The 17,184-nt window shown below is 36.7% G+C and overlaps 1 protein-coding gene across 2 annotated transcripts; it reads left to right on the forward strand.

The window, feature by feature from the left end:
* The first annotated feature begins 1,994 nt into the window (after window positions 1-1,994).
* zgc:165604 (uncharacterized protein LOC792578 homolog) lies at window positions 1,995-12,303 on the forward strand. Of its 2 annotated transcripts, XM_048166709.1 has the most exons (6): window positions 1,995-3,151; window positions 3,863-4,017; window positions 6,870-7,068; window positions 11,436-11,591; window positions 11,687-11,809; window positions 11,975-12,303. In XM_048166709.1, exons 1-6 carry the CDS (start codon window positions 3,088-3,090, stop codon window positions 12,172-12,174), a joined length of 897 nt encoding a protein of 298 aa, XP_048022666.1. In that variant the 5' UTR covers window positions 1,995-3,087; the 3' UTR covers window positions 12,175-12,303. The 2 variants fall into 2 exon arrangements, with proteins under 2 accessions (XP_048022666.1, XP_048022667.1); XM_048166710.1 differs by lacking the exon at window positions 3,863-4,017.
* Window positions 12,304-17,184: the final 4,881 nt, after the last annotated feature.

Below are 17,184 nucleotides of genomic sequence, written 5' to 3' on the forward strand. Positions count from 1 at the left end.
GTTCATGATGGAACTACGGGGGGGTTTGTGAGTTTAATGAAAAGCTATTAAGTAATTAAATCGTAACATTTTAAAATTAAAATAATTTTAAAATAAAAACAATCAGAATAAAACATTTTTCAAAAAAAGATTTTAAAAAATGTTTACCTGCATGTTGTGTGACCATTAACCGACATCAGTAAACTTCCTATTATTATTATTATTATTATTATTATTATTATTATTATTACTTAAAGGATGAGTTCACTTTCAATGAAAATTAGCCCAAGCTTACTTACCCTCAAGCCACATATTCAGAGAAATATTATGAACATGAACTCCACTCGGCTCCAGGGGATTAATAAATTCCTTCTGAAGCGAATCGATGCGTTTGTGTAAAAAATATCCATATTTAACAAGTTATGAAGTAAAATATCTAGCTTCCGCTAGACTGTGTTCCGTATTCAATGTACGAAGAAAGTGTAAAACTCTCGCAGTTCAAAACGCATACACTACGTCCTACGCCTTCCCTATTCAACTTACGGAAAAAGTGTGTGACGAGACGCCAGTTTTCTTCGTAACTTGAATACAGAAGGTGGTCTGGAGGAGGAAGCTAGATATTTTACTTCATAACATGTTAAATATGGATATTTTTACACAAACGCATCGATTCGCTTCAGAAGGACTTTATTAACCCCCTGGAGCCGAGTGGAGTACACGTTTATGATGGATGGATATGGATGGATGCAGTTTCTTCAGCTCATACTCACTGGTTCCATTGAGAGCCATTATAAAACTCGGATGCGTCAGGATATTTATTAATATTTCTCCGATTATGTTCATCAGAAAGAAGAAAGTCATACACACCTAGGATAGCTTGAGGGTTAGTAAAGCTTGGGCTGATTTTCATGTGAAAGTGAATTAATCCTTTAATTACTATTATTATTACTTAATTGTATTATTGACCTAACTTATTAAGTAAATATATTAAACCAAAGAGGTTCAGCTGACAAAAAAAAGTTGGTGAATCCCTGCATTGCATGTAAATATGAAATGACATAATTTGTACATTTTAACGCGCTTGAAAGACAAAAGCCTTCCAAAGACAGCAATACATGGTTAAATGACTCATGAGTGATAATTCAGATAATAGGCTAATTAATGTGTTCGTCAGGAGCTGATTAAATATGCAATGTTGATAAAATACTTCTTAAAAGTTAAATGATTTCTGTAAATGCAGTGATCAAATTATGTGGGTCTCATGGTGTGTTCAAGTCATGTCTTGTAGATCGTATTTACGAGCAGAGCCGACATGAACGTCACCACAATGTCGTAAATACCAGTGGGAAGCTCAGAATTTTTTTTAAAGGGTTTAGTTCACCCAAAAATGAAAATTCTGTCATTTATTACTTACCCTCATGCCGTTCTACACCCGTAAGACCTTCGTTGATCTTTGGAACACAAATTAAGATATTTTAGTTGAAATCCGATGGTTCAGTGAGGCCTCCATAGGGAGCAATGGCACTTCCTCTCTCAAGATCCATAAAGGTACTAAAAACATATTTAAATCGGTTCATGCGAGTACAGTGGTTCAATATTAATATTATAAAGCGACGAGAATATTTTTGGTGCGGCAAAAAAACAAAATAACGACTTATTTAGTGATGGCCGATTTCAAAACACTGCTTCAGAAAGCATCAGATCACAAATGAATCAGTGTATCGAATCATGATTCGGATCGTGCGTCAAACTGCCAACGGCTGAAATCACGTGACTTTGGCGCTCCGATCAGCAGATTCGACACACTGATTCATTTATGATCCGATGCTTCCTGAAGCAGCATTTTGAAATCGGCCATCACTAAATAAGTCGTTATTTTGTGTTTTTTTTTTTTTTTTTTTTTTTTTTTTTTTGTAGAACGGCATGAGGGTAAGTAATAAATGACAGAATTTTCATTTTTGGGTGAACTAACCCTTTAAGCTCCGATCTGTACGAGTTGGGGGCGTGTCAGTCAGAAATACCACAATGACAATACTTAAGGGTATTTAGCAGTTACATTGTCAGGCGTTTTTATTTACAACGAAGTAAGCTGATTCCCAGCAAAAAAAATACGATAGCATCACAATATAAAAATGTAATATGTAACAATACATTTTACAATGGCTTCATATTAATTAAAAAACATAAAAAAGCAACATACAACTAATGCACATTCTTTGCTCTACATTTTCTAGAAGCAGAAGTGTTGTTATTTTGTGTAATTAATTTAGAGAAGGCAAAAACCACCGCCATCTTACTCCGACGAAAGTGACTTGAATGCACCTACCGTCGTAAACACGACTTCCCACCTCGTAAATTCGAACTTCCCAGGAGGACTTGAACGCACCATCAGTTTTCAGTGATAGTCACATGACTAATGGCTGGTCTGAGTGTGCAGATCCCTCTGAACGTATATAAGCAGTAGGCTTTTTTTTTAATTTACTGCCATTGTGAGAATAACATGTAATCAATAGAAAAGTAACTGTAGTCTAACAAGTATTATATAAAATGAAATATAATCACAGGTACTTTTGTGGAATCAGATTATGTATTATGGATTATTAACATATTCCAATTAACTTTCCGATCATCAAATATCCTGAAAACATGTATCATGGTTTCCACAAAAAATATTAAGCATAATATTAACTTTTTTAAACATTAAATCAGCATATTAGAATGATTTCTGAAGGATCACATGACACTGAAGACTGGAGTAGGCTAATGATGATGAAAATTTACACAGCAACACAGAAATGTTATAAACATATTAAAAACGAAAGGGATCATCACATTATGAGCCTGTGCCATAATATTTGAAAACCCCTGATTTAGCAGATGCTTTCTTATTCAACACTACAGGGACATGTAAACTATTCACTGTGTGTGGTTACAGGGGATACAGAGCGATAGAGGGAGGGCAGGAGATAAAGGGAGAGAGAACGAGAACTGCCCCCCTTTGATGCCCAATAACCCAGTTATGCCTGTCCAGTCAGTGCCAGTGAGTGAGGTTTGAAGGGGGAACACACTGACCTGTATGGAGGATAGCGCACACGTATCTTCTCAGAGATGGGCTGTACGGGATGGAGACTCCTCTGGCTGGCTTGCTTTGTGTCCACTTTTCTTCAATATGGTGCGTGTTGATTTTATTTTTAACATTAGGCTGTTAAATATGGTCAGAAATACCTTTTGACTTGGGGAGAAGAACATTTACACAACTGAAGAGAACTGTTACGCGTTAACTCGAAGACAGCTAATTTTAACCAGGGTTTAACATATTGTATCATACCATACCAAGTATCTCAATGTTTTTCATGTTACAAACCCTTTTGACATCAATCCATTTGATATGAAATGTTTGAGTGAGGTTTAATAAAAACCAGTGTGCAACAAAGATCACAATGATCATTTGAGCAGTTTTATAATTGGCGTTTTATGTGTAATGTTACAGTAATTGGAGTATTTGTAATTTGGGTCAGGTTTTTTTTTTTAGAATAAGACTTGAAGCCCATTGTTCTCTCAGTTGGTGTATTTGTCCTTGCCAAGGCTGTCAGCTGTAATTAAGGCTTTATAGTGACTATGCTTTCCCACACACACGCGCACACACACAAAGGCCTGGGGGTGGCAGAGCGGTGGGGGTGGGACTCATCATTACAGTAATGAGACAACCATTGAGAAGGAAGGAGAGAGGTTGAGAGCTACACAACAAAACTGTAGAATAAATGGGCCTGCTAAGTGATTTATCATTGCCAGTTTTTTGCAACAAGAAAAAGCACCACAAATAAAGCAAAAAAGGTATATTTAAAAAGGATCCAGCTTGACTGTTTCCCTCCACCCCCTTCAGGTGCAGTCCGGGTGACTGTGAGGGAATCTGGTTTGGAGGTTGTACGGGGAGATTCTGTCATGCTGCCCTGTTCGTTCTTCACTATGATGCCCTTGTTCAGACTCAGCATCATCTGGACTTTGACCCCACTCTCCGACCCTGACTCCCCCATACAGGTGTCACCTATATACAATCAGCTAATAGAACTTAAAGGGATAGTTCACCCAAAAATGAACATTTTGTCATCATTTACTCGCCCTCAAGTTGTTCCAAACCTGTATGAATTTCTTTGTTCTGCTGTACATAAAGGAAGATATTTGGAAGAATATTTTTGGTTTGCAACCAAGCAGGTCTCGTCCCCTATTGACTACCATAGTATTTTTTTCCTACTATGGTAGTCAATGGGGGACGAGATCTGCTTGGTTGCAAACATTCTTCTAAATATCTTCCTTTGTGTACAGCAGAACAAAGGAATTTACACAGGTTTGGGTGGAGTAAATGATGACAATTTTAATTTTTGGGTGAACCATCCCTTTAAGGTACATTCACATCAAGAAATATAACAATAACTACAAGAGACTAGTGGAGTCCACACCACAACTAGTGATAATACAACAATATGGTTGGAATCACTTTAAGAGGGTTTTTTTCCCCTATGTATTGAACATTTAAAACATTGATAGGCAATCAAAAGCCATTCAACTTTAAACATGAAATATAGCCTAACTAAATCGTGTTATTGTCATTGGTCTGGATGCTAATATAGTCATTGCTATAGGGTGCATCTGAAACAATTTTGAATAATGTAATTACATAGCGACCATTAAAAATAAGTATGTTCTGTATAGTATGAATGTGTGTAGTATCAATGTAATCTGGGTGTACTACATTTGCTAAGTTGTTATTGTCATGTGACCTACAAGCATCAGTTGCGTATAGCTTCATTGCCATTCACAAGTCCTCTCCTTTGGCCTCATGGGATAGTAAAGTGTCCATTAGATGTGCACTTCAGAATCTCGCTGAAAGTTTTAAGTCATCCGGGTATATGGGTACTGTGAGTTTGGAATTCTGTTTTGAAATTTTGGAAAGCTGGAATTCACAATCACATAGTTGGGAAGTATGCGATTTCAGATATAGCTATAGCTTTTGTTGTTGGTGTGAATGGCTTTTAGTCAGGACAGATTCCATATTGAAACGCAGATTAAAATGAGGCTGTGAGGGTTAGGGTGCATCTTAATCAGGTCCCTAGTTCAGTATTAAGGGCACTGACCAGGGGGTCAGCCATTTTATGTACTGTCTCAGTCGCAAAATCCTTGAACATTCGCTCCCTAAAAAAATTGCACAACGTTTTGTGGGATGCACCTTATGTTCCCTTAACCGGGAATTCTGAAATGCTAGACGGGTAGTAAACATAATGTAGATACATTTTTAAAGAAAAATTAAAAATTGTCTAAAATGTTGCAGGGTTCTTCCCATTTTTGATAAATACCAGTGGTGATGTTACATCGAAAGCTCGTATAGTTATTTCACTGAAAATTGAGTAAGCAGTGTCCCGATGTGTAGTAGGCCAGGGATAAGGCATTCTCAAACTTTTTTTTCCTCAAGTACCCTCTGAGATTTCAAGTTAATATTTTAATAATTTAACAATACATTTGCATGTTTACAGTTCTCTGATGACAGTTGATGGTCACATGACATGCAGGAAAACAAAATTTTATATATAATGTACAGAGCTGGGTAGTAATGGATTACATGTAATCTGGATTACGTAATCAGATTCCAAAAATCAAGTACTTGTAATTAGAGTAAACTACTTTTTACAATATTGTAATCAGACTACAGTTACTTTTTTATGGATTACATGATTACATATTATTTACACAATGGCAGTAAGTTGTTAACAATTCATTAATTCTTCTATTTTTTCACTTTTTTTTAACGTTTATATTTTTTTCATAATAAACCTGCCGCTTATATACATTTGTGATTCTTTGAGTTTTTCCAGCGGTGAGGCTAGATGAAATATAGATTAAATATTTGATGTAGCAGTGATATTGCTGTGAATTTAATATTTTTCAATATTTGTTTTTGTAATGTTGCCGTTTTCTGAATTTACTTAAGTAAATATGTTTTAAAATCATAAGATGTGATCTTGTTTTATTCAGTGTTACTATCAGCAAACACTAACAGGTACATTAGTGTTCGTATTTTGAAGTATTAACTGTCCATACATTGCAGTTTAAAAAGAATCTGTTGAGGCTCTGAATAGAATAGAATATATTTTCTGGAATATATTTTTTCTTTGTATCTGTAAAAATAGTACAAGATTATCCTACAATATATGTGACATCAAATAAGAGTTAGCACAAAAGTAATCTAAATGTAATCCAAAAGTAGTTAGATTACGTTACCAAAAATGTGTAATCTAAGAGACTGTATTACTGATTACAAATTTTGTCATGTAATTTGTAATCAGTAACTTACAATTCATAAGTAATCTACCCACCTCTGTATATATATATATATATATATATATATATATACACACACACACACACTTTTTCTACCACATCTTTTTCTTCCCTTCGCCTTTCTATTAATGTGCTCACAAAGCTCTGTGAACAGCCAGCCTCTTTTGCAATGACCTTTTGTGCCTTGCCCTCCTTTCAATTGTATGATTTAAATAATAGCTTTTCATCAATTCATAAATCCCTCGAATTTTCCAAATGCACCCTTAGACTTTTACAGTCTTTCCAATGCCAACTTAGCACAGTATAAATGTACTAGATCATATGTAATTTTTGAAAACTCACAACTTTCATAACAGTTCTTTCAGAAATCTTTGTCCACTGAAAGTGTTTGGAAATGTTTAGTCAGCTCAACCATTGGCATGTTGTTAAACACTTACGATCCATTGAAAACACTGTACTTCCATCCCTCACAGCCTCGTTTTCATTCCTTTAAAAAATGAAATATGGTGCTATAGTCTGACTAAGATCAAAGGACTGATATCTCTCTCGTTGTGCAGGTGATCGTGTATGATCATGGGCAGGTGATTGAAAGCCCTTCATTCATGGGCAGGGTAGGCTTTGCTGGGATGCCCTGGAGTGCAGACATCATCTTGAATTACACGCGGGTGTCTGACGCTGGAGTCTATCGCTGTGTGGTCAGCAACCCACCTGAGACAGGAGACCCTGGCATAGGAGAGCTCAGCCTCACTGTTCTGGGTACCATACATCACACGGCATCTATCTTTTATAAACACCCAATTTATGCACTGAAAAATAGGTTGAACCATTCACACCACCATCAAGACAGCAAGCTTGATATAACTTTTATACAAGTTAAACAATAAGTCTAGTAAATTAAGTAACTTACATTTTTGTCAATTAAAACAGTTGCTGCTCCGTCAACAAAAACAGTTCCAAATGCAAATAGTGTTGCACGACCTTATTTAGCCCGCCCCTTTTCACCACTGCGCTCATTGTGTTCTGTTTTCCGGTTTGTATTTCCACAGCATGAAGGTAAGTTCTTACCTATGTATGAATGAACCGCTCGTTTTAAAATCTTCCTGGTCTACTGACATTTATGACATCTGCTTCAAACATTACAATGTTTATGATAACTTTCGTTAACTCTAGAATAAGTAAAACTACTTCACCAGTTACTCTTCAACAGCAATGCCATAGACGGAATTTGAAAGACACAATTCTAAAGATGGCTGCACGCGTTTCTCTGGTGCATAACGTCTAATCGAACTGTAGCAATACCCTGCTGATAAAAATGGTACTTTAAGAATGACAGCGCGTTTTAATAAGAGTCGTATTTCCTGCGCTGTGCAAGTGCAACAGCAGAACAGTGTGTGTGCTTCCACTCCCTGCAGGTAGTGATGATGGGCGCTTTAGAAACACTGCTTCATGAAGCTAATATGAATATTTGTTTCGAAACAGTGGGTTGGAGCACGTATCAAAGCAAAGTCACTGATTTCAGTAAATGAGGCTTCGTTACGTAAAACATAACTGTTTTGAAACGTTTTCTGTGAACTCATGAATCATGCTGATTTACTGAATGTCTATGATTTTTATCTGATCTCTGATCAGTTTTATACATTTGTAGATGTTTTAATGAGACATAATTAAAGGTGCCCTAGAATTAATAATTGAATTTATATTGGCATAGTTAAATAACAAGAGTTCAGTACATGGAAATGACATACAGTGAGTTTCAAACTCCATTGTTTCCTCCTTCTTATATAAATCTCATTTGTTTAAAAGACCTCCGAAGAACAGGCAAATCTCAACATAACACCGACTGTTACGTAACAGTCGGGGTGTACGCCCCCAATATTTGAATATGCCAGCTCATGTTCCCAACATTATGAAAGGCATTAGACAAGGGCAGCCAGTATTAACGTCTGGATGTGCACAGCTGAATCATCAGACTAGGTAAGCAAGCAATAACAACAGCGAAAAATGGCAGATGGAGCAATAATTACTGACATGATCCATGATATCATGATATTTTTAGTGATATTTGTAAATTGTCTTTCTAAATGTTTCGTTAGCATGTTGCTAATGTATTGTTAAATGTGGTTAAAGTTACCATCGTTTCTTACTGTATTCACGGAGACAAGAGCCGTCGCTATTTTCATTTTTAAACACTTGCAGTTTGTATAATGCATAAACACAACTTCATTCTTTATAAATCTCTCCAACAGTGTGTAATGTTAGCTTTAGCCACGAAGCACAGCCTCAAACTCATTCAGAATCAGATGTAAACACCCAAATAAATACTATACTCACATGCAGCATACATGACGAACATCTTGTAAAGATCCATTTGAGGGTTATATTAGCTGTGTGAACTTTGTAAATGCACTGTATTATAGAGTCATGAGCTCAATGGGCAGGGAGCACGAGATTTAAAGGGCCAGCAGCCCTGAATTGGTGCATAGTTAATGATGCTCCAAAATAGGCAGTTAAAAAATTTATTTAAAAAAATCTATGGGGTATTTCGAGCTGAAACTTCACAGACACATTCAGGGGACACCTTAGACTTATATTACATCTTGTAAAAAAAAGCCATCCATGGAACAAACAAAACAAGTGTTGAAAATTGATAAAACAACACATATAATACAGACACTTGATATTTAATCTTATTAGTGTATTAGTTAATTGCATTTGATAGATTTTACTTTGAACAAAACATTTGCAATGGGTTTGTAAAAGGTGTTTTCATGCATGTTTCAGGCCTGAGTTTTTGTTGCATTTTACACTGTTCTGACCAGCAGGAGTCACCAGGCTGTGGCGTTTCGAACGCTTCGAAACAGTGAATCATTTTGCGAAGCAATTGGTTCAATTGATTCGAAGCTTTGAAAAAAGCTTTTTCTCCAATCAGTACCTGCTTGCCAAACTTTTATTTCCTCTCATATGTGCTGGTATGTAAATATTCACGCATTGCAGTACTGAGTGCTTACTGACACATTAGAACTACGAAGTAACCTATGGAAGCTTGCTTGATTAATATTAATGACAGCAAGTTTATTAGGCTGCTGTCACTTAAGACCTAATGCGCGGGTTCAATACTTGCCAAGACTGGCATTTTGACATTATTCTGTGTATTTGACCGTTCAAGCACAGTAAGTGATTTACGTTTAATTTTCTCTCTCAGAATTGTGAGATATAAACTTGCAATTGCGAGGATAAAAAGTATGAATTGTGATATAAAACATATAGATTTTTCAATATAAATTTATTTTATTTATTTATAAATATTTGTTTATTTATTCCTTGGAGAAAACAAGTTTCCAACATTGCTCTGTGCATACAGTTGTGGCCAGAATTATTAGCCCCCTTCATAAATATGATCAAAGATGACTGTAAAAATAAATCTGCATTGTTTATACTTTTGATCTTTAATTTATAAAATTAGCAAAAATCTAACCTTTCATTGAAGGAAAAGAATTGAAAGTGGGGGGGAAATAACATTATGAAATAAATCTTTTTCTCCAAAACACGTTGACCACAATTATTAGCACCCTTTTATTCGATTCTTTTTGCAACCTCCTTTTGCCAAGATAACAGCTCTGAGTCTTCTTCTATAATGCCTGATGAGTTTGGAGAACACCTGACAAGAGATCAGAAACCATTCCTTCATGCAGAATCTCTCCAGATTCTTCGGATTCCAGCTCCATGCTGGTGCTTCTTCTCTTCATTCCACTCCACTAATTTTCTTTAGGGTTCAGGTCAGGGAACTGAGATGGCCATGTCAGAAGCTTCATTTTGTGCTCAGTGACACATTTTTGTGCTGGTTTTGATGTTTGTTTTGGATCATTGTCCCGACGGATGATCCAACCACAGCCCATTATAAGATTTCTAGCAGAAGCAATCAGGTTTTGATTTTTTATCTGTTGGTATTTGATAGAATCCATGATACCATGTATCTGAACAAGATGTCCAGGACCTCCAGCAGAAAAATAGGCCCACAACATTAAAGATCCAGCAGTATATTTAACCGTGGGCATGGGTACTTTTTATCCATGTGTGCACCAAACCCATCTGGTGGATTTTCTGCCAAAAAGCTCTATTTTAGTTTCATCTGACCATAGAAGCCGGTCCTGTTTGAAGTTCCAGTCGTGTCTGACAACTGAATATGCAGGAGATTGTTTCTGGATGAGAGCAGAGGATTTTTCTTGAAACCTTCCCGAACAACTTGTGGTGATGTAGGTGCTGTTTGATATTTTTTTTAGGCTTTCTGAGACTCAAGACTCAACTAATCTCTGCAATTCTCCAACTGTGATCCTTGAAGAGTCTTTGACCACTCAAACTTTCCTTCTCAGTGTGCATTAAGACGATTTAGACACACGTCCTTTTCCAGGCAGATTTGTAACATCTTTAGTTGATTGGAACTTCTTAATTATTGCCCTAATAGTGGAAATGGGGATTTTCTATGCTTTAGCTATTTTCTTACAGCCACTTTCTATTTTGTGAAGCTCAGCAATCTTTTGCTGCACATCAGAACTATATTCTTTGGTTTTACTCATTGTGATGAATGATTAAGGGAATTTGGCCTTTGTGTTTCTTCATGTTTATACTCATGTGGAACAGGAAGTCATGGCTGGACAATTTCATGTTCATGATCACCCTGGTGTGCTAAAAAAAAAATTTAAATATCAATGGGAATATACTTCAGAGATATTTTACTATAAAATAAAAATTTCTTGGGGTGCTAATAATTGTGGCCAACGTGTTTTGGAGAAAAACATTTATTTCTTATTGTTATTTTCCCCCCACTTTCAATATTTTTCCTTCAATGAAAGGTTAGATTTTTACTAATTTTATGAATTAAAGATCAAAAGGATAAACAATGCAGATTTATTTTTAGAGTCATCTTTGAATATATTTATTAAGGGGGCTAATAATTCTGGCCACAACTGTATTACTTTTTTGCCCAGATTCAGACCTGATTCCGTCCATTTTACATTTTACACAAGAAGTGGAACTCTTTCCATTTTATACTTGTAATGTGTATATTTGTTGAAGTTTTCAGCTTAATGTGTTCAGGTTTCATAACCCTCTATATGTGTGTGCAGCACCCCCATCTCTTCCTGTGTGTCTATGGGAAGGAGACACAGATGCTGGGGGCAATGTGAGGCTGTCCTGTGTGGTGGCGGAGGGCTTTCCCGCTCCTCAGGTGATCTGGGAGAAGCTAGAACCGGATAAGACAACACTGCCAGTGAACATGGATGGTAAAAACGCTTGGGTGTAAAAAAAAAACAAAAACAAAAAAAACTGTTTCTGCATGTCTGATGTTTTTCTTAAACCTGTATATTACGTGTCCCAGGTGACATGACAGGTTCTGTGCACATTGCCAATGTGTCTGCGCAAACCTCTGGCCTTTACCGTTGCTCAGTGACCAACCCGCTGGGAACTCAGCACTGCTACATTAACCTGTCTGTGTACACACGTAAGTCTTTCTGTACACTTTTATAATTCCTTTATGGTGCTTATTCATTGTAACTGCATAGATAAGAGTGACCAGAACAGTCTTCAAAACCTCTTTTGTGTTGTATGGAAGAAAAAAAGTAAACGAGTAACTGATGACAGATTTTCTTTTTTGGTGACCATATAGCTCCAGATAATTCCCCAGGAATCCTGCAGGGGGTGCTGTTGAGTCTCTCTATGGCCCTGCTCTTGCTTGCTCTGATGGTGCTGGTGCTGTGGCTCCACCGTTCGGCACAGGAGAGCAAATGGAGGATCAGCCATGAGGAAGATGAGTGCTATAATGAGATCAAATACACACCCTCTTTCATTAAACGCTCTTTTGTCTGAGACTAGGACAGGAAGTCAGACAAGAGCAAAGGAAAGATCATACTTTACCTGACAAAATACTTGTGGAACAATGATGTTAAAGTACTTAAAGGATTAGTTCACTTTCAAATTAAAATTTCCTGATAATTTACTCACCCCCATGTCATCCAAGATGTTCATGTCTTTCTTTCTTCAGTCGAAAAGAAAATGAAGGTTTTTGATGAAAACATTCCAGGATTTTTCTCCATATAGTGGACTTCAATGGCCTCCAAACGGTTGAAGGTCAAAATTACAGTTTTAGTGCAGCTTCAAAACGTTCTACACGATCCCAGACGAGGAATAAGGGTCTTATCTAGAGAAACCATCACTCATTTTCTAAAAAAATAAATAAAAATGATATATGTTTTAACCATAAATGCTCATCTTGAGCTAGCTTTCTTCTTCTTCTCTTTTAGAATTCCGGCATTGTAGACACTGCTAAGTGTATTACTGCCCTCCACAGGTTAAAGTTTGAACTAATTGTTATATACTTGCACTAGCATACTGTATATGACAATTTAGTTCAAACTTTGACCTGTGGAGGGCAGTAATACACTTAGCAGCGTCTACACTGCTGGAATTCTAATAGAGAAGAAGAGAGCTAGTTCAAGATGAACATTTATGGTTAAAACATATACAATTTTATTATTTTTTTTTTTAGAAAATGAGTGATGGTTTCTCTAGATAAGACCCTTATTTCTTGTCTGGGATTGCTGTAAACTGTATTATATGGAGAAACTCCACTATATGGAGAAAATCCTGGAATGTTTTCATCAAAAACCTTAATTTCTTTTCGACTGAAGAAAGAAAGACATGATCATCTTGGATGACATGGGGGTGAGTCAATTATCAGGAAATTTTAATTAGAAAGTGAACTAATCCTTTAAAGGGTTAGTTCATTTAAAAATGAAAATTACCCCATGATTTACTCACCCTCAAGCCATCCAAGATGATCATGTCTTTCTTTCTTCAGTCGAAAAGAAATTAAGGTTTTTGATGAAAACATGTGTATATGACTTTCTTCTTTCAGACTATATATTAAATAATGTCCTGGCTCTTCCGAGCTTTATAATTGCAGTGAATAAAGGATTAGATTTTGAAACCAAAAAAAGTGCATCCATCCATCATAAAAGATATCCACACGGCTCCAGGTGGTTAATAAAGGCCTTCTGAAGTGAAGCGATGCTCTTGTGTAAGAAAAATATCCATATTTAAAACTTTAAAAACTAAAATAGCTTCCAGGAGGACGGCCTACGCAAGTCGCCAGAAGAGTAACCCCTGGCACGATGAAGGAGTAGCGAAAGCTTTGACGCCTCTCACTGTTTAAATAGGGCTACACAACAAGCTCAAGCTCCTGTTCTCTTGTATCGAAATCCTCTGAAATTTCTCATTAAAAATTCTCGTTTCAGACTACTAAATCATGACCGGTATTGTCCTCTATCCTCTGTGCTTCCACGTTCCTCATTACATCATGCGTTAGGTCAGAGTTGACTCTTTTGCTGTAAAGCGATGCGTACAGCCATCTTTCTGATATTTTTCTCACTCAAACGAATCGCTTCAATTCAGAAGGCCTTTATTAACCCCATGGAGCCATGTGGATATCTTTTATGATGGATGTTTGCACTTTTTTGGCTTTCAAAATCTAATTGTCTATTCTCTGCCATTATAAAGCTTGAAAGAGCCAGGACATTATTTAATATAACTCCGATTGTGTTCATCTGAAAGAAGATAGTCATACATCTAGGATGGCTTGAGGTATTTGGGGTATTTTTCATTTTGAGTGAACTATCCCTTTAAGTGCTTAATTGCATTGCCGTAAAGACTACTGTAAAGGTTTTTTTTTTTCCTGTGGGAAACAACAGTATGCCACAGATGTTGTGAAATAGATCTTAATTTTTTTATTTAACCCACCATATTACTTTAAGGGCTGTTTTTTTAAGATGCACATAGTCTCAAGGTAATCAAAAGTCACTATAAAATCTATGTAAATTTTGAGTTTGGTCCTCTGTAGTGGGACATTCTTTTCAAACTGTAACACGCAAGCTTTAAAGCTTATTGTAACTATTGCATTTTGCTTTTGGAATTAAACCTCAAATTTAATTACAATAAAAATGTAGACACATGCACTTTTAGTTTGTTCTGAGCTAATAGGAATCATCTTACATGATTCATTTTAATGTGTATACACAGACACAAATACATGTCTGTGTGTGTATATGTGTATATAATGTGTGTGTGTGTATGTGTGTGTGTATATATATATATATATATATATATATATATATATACACATACAGTGCTCAGCGTAAATGAGTACACCCCCTTTGAAAAGTAACATTTTAAACAATATCTCAATGATGCTGACAAGACTAAGTTTAATATAACATCTGTTGAACTCATAACATGAAAGTAAGGTTAATAATATAACTTAGATTACACATTTTTCAGTTTTACTCAAATTAGGGTGATGCAAAAATGAGTACACCCCACAACAAAAACTACTACATCTAGTACTTTGTATGACCTCCATGATTTTTAATGACAGCACCAAGTCTTCTAGGCATGGAATGAACACGTTGGCGACATTTTGCAACATCTATCTTTTTCCACTAAGCATCTTCTGTGAATTCATGATGCCATCAATGAAATGCAGCTCCCGACACCAGCAGCACTCATGCAGCCCCACATAAGGACACTGCCACCACCATGTTTCACTGTAGGCACCATGCATTTTTCTTTGTATTCCTCACCTTTGCGATGCCATACAGTTTTGAAGCCATCAGTTCCAAAAACATTTATCTTGGTCTCATCACTCCAGAGTATACAGTTACAGTAGTCTTCATCTTTGTCAGCATGGACCCTAGCAAACTCTAGGCGGGCTTTTTTGTGCCTGGGGTTTAGGAGAGGCTTCTTTCGAGGACACCACGCATGCATGTCATTCCTCTGCAGTGTACGCCGTATTGTGTCACGGGAAATAGTCACCCCAGTTTGGCTTTCTACTTCTTTAGTTAACTGCAGTGAACTTGCATGCTGATTTTCTTCAACCTTTCTCATCAGAAGACGGTCCTGTTGAGGTTTTAACTTCTGTGGACGACCTGGACGTCTCCGTGAGATGGTTGCAGTTCCATCTTTTTTAAATTTTTGTACCACTTTTGCTACAGTATTCTGACTGATAAGTAAAGCTTTGCTGGTCTTCTTGTAGCCTTCACCTTTCTGGTATAAAGAAATTATGTTCTTTCTCAGGTCTTGTGACATTTCTCTTCCATGTGGTGCCATTGCTGACAGCATGAAATGGGAAGGGGTTTTAACACCCTTTTATAGTCAACTGTCTACTGGACACCTGTGTAATGAATAATTAGACTCACCTGTGGTTGAATTCTTGTTAAATTAGACATTTGTAGTCTAAAATTTACAAACCCGATTCCAAAAAAGTTGGGACACTGTACAAATTGTGAATAAAAAAGGAATGCAATAATTTACAAATCTCATAAACTTATATTTTATTCACAATAGAATATAGATAACATATCAAATGTTGAAAGTGAGACATTTTGAAATGTCATGCCAAATATTGGCTCATTTTGGATTTCATGAGAGCTACACATTCCAAAAAATTGGGACAGGTAACAATAAGAGGCCGGAAAAGTTAAATGTACATATAAGGAACAGCTGGAGGACCAATTTGCAACTTATTAGGTCAATTGGCAACATGATTGGGTATAAAAAGAGCCTCTCAGAGTGGCAGTGTCTCTCAGAAGTCAAGATGGGCAGAGGATCACCAATTACCCCAATGCTGCGGCGAAAAATAGTGAAGCAATATCAGAAAGGAGTTTCTCAGAGAAAAATTGCAAAGAGTTTGAAGTTATCATCATCTACAGTGCATAATATCATCCAAAGATTCAGAGAATCTGGAACAATCTCTGTGCGTAAGGGTCAAGGCCGGAAAACCATACTGGATGCCCATGATCTTCGGGCCCTTAGACGGCACTGCATCACATACAGGAATGCTACTGTAATGGAAATCACAACATGAGCTCAGGAAAACTTTCAGAAAACAGTGTTGGTGAACACAATCCACTGTGCCATTCGCCGTTGCCGGCTAAAACTCTATAGGTCAAAAAAGAAGCCATATCTAAACATGATCCAGAAGCGCAGGCGTTATCTCTGGGCCAAGGCTCATTTAAAATGGACTGTGGCAAAGTGAAAAACTGTTCTGTGGTCAGACCAATCAAAATTTGAAGTTCTTTTTGGAAAACTGGGATGCCTGGGACTAACTGGGACTAAAGAGGACAAGGACAACCCAAGTTGTTATCAGCGCTCAGTTCAGAAGCCTGCATCTCTGATGGTATGGGGTTGCATGAGTGCGTGTGGCATGGGCAGCTTACACATCTGGAAAGGCACCATCAATGCTGAAAGGTATATCCAAGTTCTAGAACAACATATGCTCCCATCCAGACACAAATGTCCAGAAAAATGAATTTCATTGATGTCATTCGGAGTAACCAATATAAAGGGACCATTTTGGATCAAGTCATGCATTCAATATCATGTGACCGGATGTGACATCATTCAGACACCTGCAAAGAACCACATGATCATGAAGCAAAGTAACTAACTCTCTTCTAATTATTTGAAAAATTTATGTTTTCACTTGCTTATACGCATGTCCCGAAACATCAGGGCCCATATGTATAAAACTTCTCAGAAATGCTCTTAAGAATAGTCTTAAGTTTTGACTTTTTTTAATAAAAAGTAGGACTTTTCAAGAGTAGGAGACTTTTATAAAGAACCTAAAAGCAAAGTAAAGTCTAAGACTGATTCTTAAGTGCTGACTTAAGTGTTGTGAACTAAGGACTACAATGATGTCAACTCAAAATGGCCACCCTCAACCTCTGAATCAGCCAATAGCAAGCCTGCAAGGGTGGTCACAGCAGCACAACACCAATAATTTAATGTTATTATATTAAATTAAAAAAAATCACCTAAAAAGAC

Source organism: Megalobrama amblycephala, linkage group LG18 (genome assembly GCF_018812025.1).
Source record: "Megalobrama amblycephala isolate DHTTF-2021 linkage group LG18, ASM1881202v1, whole genome shotgun sequence".
NCBI classification, from domain to species: domain Eukaryota; kingdom Metazoa; phylum Chordata; class Actinopteri; order Cypriniformes; family Xenocyprididae; genus Megalobrama; species Megalobrama amblycephala.